The 5,039-nt window shown below is 31.3% G+C and overlaps 1 protein-coding gene across 1 annotated transcript; it reads right to left on the reverse strand.

Annotated features, from left to right (window-relative positions):
• Positions 1-1,768: 1,768 nt before the first annotated feature.
• LOC107786703 (plasmodesmata-located protein 4) lies at positions 1,769-4,754 on the reverse strand. The gene is made up of 4 exons (XM_016608221.2): positions 4,199-4,754; positions 3,262-3,565; positions 2,927-3,046; positions 1,769-2,013 (listed from the first exon to the last, which is right to left on the reverse strand). Exons 1-4 carry the CDS (start codon positions 4,670-4,672, stop codon positions 2,006-2,008), a joined length of 906 nt encoding a protein of 301 aa, XP_016463707.1. The 5' UTR covers positions 4,673-4,754; the 3' UTR covers positions 1,769-2,005.
• Positions 4,755-5,039: the final 285 nt, after the last annotated feature.

Here is a 5,039-nt window from a genome sequence, read left to right on the forward strand (position 1 = left end):
TGCGATGCTTGGGAAAGCCATGTTTAGATTAGAGTAGAATTAAAGAGAGCTTGTTTCTGAACCCGTGGCTCGGAGAAAGATTTCACGGTTAGGATAGGAATATACCTAACAGTCTTGCTTAGTTGAATACCGTATTATATTCGTTCATGATAGATTCAATACCATAGGAATATAAGGTTGATATATTGTAGATAGACGGATAGTATTGTGGGAACATGCTATTTATATAAATGTTCCGGTCAACTAGCAATCATAGATAATTCAGATTAGCAGGTGTAATTACGAACTCAATAGGATTGATAAACCAATCACAACCGTGGAATCTATATCTCCCTTGGTTACGTGCTTAAATTTTGCAATAGTAGTTATAAAAGAAAACCCAAACTTTTGATTATCTTGGATAGTAAATTGATTTTAGTTTGCTTAGTTAATGATTAATCTAAGTCTTTGTGGGTTCGACATCCGATTTTCGAGTCACTTTATTACTTGATGGCCACGTATACTTGCGTGTACTTGGGGAACCAACAATCCGGCATACGTCTAAGTCCAAAATCACCATACGAAACTATTAGAATCATCAAAACACCATTACGGAGTCGTCTACATAAAAGTCAACTCTTGCTACATAAGCTTCTAAAACAAGAATCATTCTTCCAAATCAAACCCAAATCATCCAAAAATCGAATCTGGCCACACACGCAAGTCATAATATACAATACAAGACTACTCGAGATCTTATGCCACCAAACGGAACGCTAATTCCCAAAATAACCGGTCGAGTCGTTACACGTCTATAATATGTTGGTGTTCGCACAACTTTAATTTGGATTTTGAAAACTTTAGTAAAAAGATATTCAGAAAAGTTCTAGATCAACAGTGTGGAGTATGATGATCTTATTATTATTATTTATTTATTTTGCGTGTACTTTGATGTTTTTCCTCTTTCAGTTGAGGAACAACGAAGCATATAAATAGTAATTAAGTGACTATAATATCTTAATATGCCAATTATTGGGAAATGGAGAACAAAGAGAGCTAGGTAGATATTTTAATAAGTTTTTGTTGTTTCTAAAACCAAATTGAGTGGATTTGAAATAATGTGAGTACTACTCTAATAATGTAGTACGGTATGGTCAAAAGTGGGTGTGTACATTAACTGGGTTGGTTCGATTTTTATCAAAACCAAATTAATTATATCGGTTTGGATTGGTTCGGTTTTGTCAGGTTTTTTGGATTTTCGGTTTTTTTTTGTTACATGAATATTATTCCAATCTTACTTTGTTAAAGTTATAGATAAAGTTTTGATAAGTGAATATATGTTTAGTAAATATTAAAAAAATTGACAAACATATGATCTATTAAAATATTCTAATGGGAGAATTTTTTTAATAACACATGATAGTTGTTTTCTTAGTCGTCTAACAATAATTTTCGTTAATGTACGCTTTCAAGGTTAACACATGAGAGGATTCCAAATATTTCAATATTTTTTAAAGAAAATTCAATATAAAGTCTTAAAAATATAAATAAAAATTATATATTTATATGTCGGTTTGGTTCGCATTTTTTTACTCAATACCAAACCAAGTCAAACCAAACTTAGTTAGGTTTTTTAATCGGTTTGGTTTAATTTTTCGGTTTGGTGCGATTTTCTGGTTCGGTTTGAACACCCCTAATGAAAAGATATAAAGACAGAGAAAGAGAGATACACCTACGAGAGAATAAAAAAGAGAACAAAAGGAAAAATCAAAATTTAAAAATAGCACTATATTCATTTATTATATCAAATTAGTTAAGTCATTTCACATCTAAAAGAAAGAAGAAATTAAATAATGAATTTTACTTAAAAGATAAGGAATGAGGGAGAAGTAGCACATTTATTTACTGAGTAAATTTAAACCCACTAAATCAGTCTCGTATCTTGTGGGTTTCCCCTTTGATTTCACTTCCTTCCATTTTGCTGGACCAGTTTGAAGTCCAAACCTACTAAGCTACTCTCCATCTTTTACCAATCTGTGGCAAAGTAAACATCATTAAAGTTATATACATAGTGTTAAGATATTTTATAATATCAGCACAATTTAATTAACTAGTTATAATAGGATATCACTCTATTTTGCATATTATATAATTACATTAGTAGGTTATTTTGTTATAAAAAGTGACATGTTATAGGCCAACTTAATTTAATAGCGTAAAAGATCATCTACAATGCCAGTGCAATAATTTAAAAATCAACGATATATTCTATTATTTAATTAATGAGTGAAAGTAGACGTGTAAATAAGATTATAAGAGTACATCAACAAGAACGTCAAGTTAGTTAGGTTTAAAAAAATTTCTTCATACATCCAGAATAAATCAGTAACTTGCGGTGGAAAAACACCACCATATAATATTGGTGAAAATTTGGGGAAGTTTTTGTTGTAAGTTATCCAACCACAAATATTCCACAAGAAAAATTAATATTAAAATCCACTATTGAGGAAAACGACTATAATTCGGGTTAATGTGTAGATTATAAGTTCTTGAAATAGCTAGCATATCAAACAGGGAAATTAAAGGAAAGAAGAAGAATTCAGTTGAGTAAATGAAATGTTACACTTGCAACTTTGAGATAGTAAATTAGAACTCTAGTTGCACAAATCATTTGTTTTTCAATTGAATTTAACTTATATATAGTAATTTGTGCAAAAAACTTTTACATTATCAACGTAATTTAATATGTCACACCAAGTTGTTTGTTTTATTTTCGAGGTTACCTGTCTTACTGTAATGGACAATACTATTAGTTATTACTTAGTTTTCTAAGAATATGATAGTGTAAATATTTATATATTAGTGTATGTATAAGCATACCATCATATACAACTTTCTAACTAAAACAATGAAAAAAGAACATTAGCAAGAAAAATTTAAGGCTTACCATCATCCTTCTTGCCCCAAGACTTCATAAAGTAATAAACTACACCTAACAAAATGGTAGCCACTATTCCTCCAGCTACAATTGCTACCAATTTCTGTGAACCATTTCCAGATCCTTTCCCTGTCAAGAAAATTATATGCACAAAATGATCAACCAAAAAAAAATCTATTAATTGATCCATGTATATTGTCGGAGGTAACAATAAGATATCTCTTTCCAAAGAAGGCTTTTACGCTAAAAAACGGAGCCATGATTTGAAGCTTATGAGTTCAGGATTTTTTTTATTTTAAGTTACCATATTCTAAATTAACAAGATTTTTTATTAGACAATTTACCTTCATCTAGGTAGCTAGAAATCTTATGTTTACCATAGCTATAGCTCAAATAACATCCATCCAAATACACTTGTGCAGTTATCGAATATGCACATTGATCATGAACAATCTGCACTGCTTTGTTCATACATCCACCACAATCACAAGCTCCTAAATTCCCAACACATTGTGCTATGACATGAACTTTCCCATAACTTAAGTCACAAAATCCATTTCCACTCATTCCACAGCTCTCAACTTCAGCAAATGCATAGCCCATCTCCTCCTCGAATCTACTCGATTTTGCTTTTTTCCTGCTGCAAACCTAGAGGTAGCAAAATTAACTTAGTTTTTAGTAATTTATCTAAGTTTAAACGAGTTGGGTTATAATCTGTTTGTTGACATAACCAATGGGTTTAACTCAAAATAATCTACCAAATTATTGAGTCAAAATGGGGTGTAAACCCACGGATTAAAATACAACCCAAACACAAAGATAGAAAATGAAATTTTGGAGATAAAAATTTATGTAAATGGGAAGAATAATTTAAACTAGTTTCTCTTTTTTTTTTTTTCAAAAGCAAAATAGAAAGGAAAGGAGGTTAGCTCATGTTGAACGAGTTGGATTATGACTCGTTATTTGACCTATCTTGACCCAACATATCTTTAACTAAGCTAACTTTGCGCAAGCTGGGTGGGGACATTTGAACAAATAGCCTTTTTGGAGGCAACTATTTAAATTTTGTCCCCGTTAGTCCCATGGACTAAATTTATCTACAAATTTGCTTTTAAAGGCAAAATTTAGTCCACGGACTACGAGGATAAAATTTAAAGTGTAGCCTAAGAAAAGGCAATACGTGTTATTTTCTCGATAGGATCATAACTGTTTACTGATTTAATCCGTTTTGACCCGCGCAAAATTTGAACCAACTCACTCATTTATCATCTTTATGTATACCTTATGAAGCATCAATAGTTTAGAAACCTCCCTCTCTTCCTCTGCCTTGTAATCCAAATAGCAACCAGAAAGTTGAACTCTAGCAGGTATTCTTTCTCCACAAAAATTACGTGAAATATCAACAAGTTTATTAGTACAAGTATGACATTGATCATGGTTAAGGTCATTTCTGCACTGAAATAATCCCAAAATGGTTATTCTATCATCCCCTGCATAAGTCTCAAAAAACTTGGATTCTGAGGACTTATCAAGAAATTCTTGGAAAAGAGATGAAACAATAGATAACTTTGATAATGAGCTAGAAATTGCAAGATCATTTTGGAATGTTTGATTTGCAGTACAAGTTGTGAAAACTAAGTGATGTAAGTCTATGGTATTGGTGTTAGCAGTTAATAACATCAAGCTAAACAAGAAAATTTTCAGAAGGAACTGATTGTGAAGGTAAGCTAAGGGAGTTGAAGATGAACATCCCATTTGGTAAATTGTGAATAATGATTGCTATCAGAAAACCATTAACCAGAACTGTTCAATATGTAGAGAAATACTACGGTGTAAAATACGGCACACTAAGATTGAAATTTGTGTTGTTTTTCTTATAGAAGTTTTCTTCTTTTTACTTTGTCGTGCCTAATCCTATCTAACTTTTTGGCTTGTTTGGAGTAAATATGCTGCAAGTACAGCATAATAGAAGTTCTGTTAGGAACTCATTTTCTATGTTAGGTTTGACTAGCTAGTTTAAGGTCTATTTCCAGGAGTCTTTCACTATACCATTTTCAGTAGAATATTTGGATTTAACTTATATACAATATAAGTATTCTTTTTCGTGTATAATTTAATATGT

Source organism: Nicotiana tabacum, chromosome 13 (assembly GCF_000715075.1).
Source record: "Nicotiana tabacum cultivar K326 chromosome 13, ASM71507v2, whole genome shotgun sequence".
NCBI classification, from domain to species: domain Eukaryota; kingdom Viridiplantae; phylum Streptophyta; class Magnoliopsida; order Solanales; family Solanaceae; genus Nicotiana; species Nicotiana tabacum.

Bases quoted from the DNA above. Each gene is read 5' to 3' on its own strand.
- LOC107786703 (XM_016608221.2), bottom strand. From the start codon at position 4,672: ATGGGATGTTCATCTTCAACTCCCTTAGCTTACCTTCACAATCAGTTC. The intron at 3,566-4,198 runs GTATACATAAAG...TGCTACCTCTAG, and splicing joins AACTATTGATGCTTCATAAG to GTTTGCAGCAGGAAAAAAGC. The intron at 3,047-3,261 runs GTAAATTGTCTA...TTTTCTTGACAG, and splicing joins TTCTAGCTACCTAGATGAAG to GGAAAGGATCTGGAAATGGT.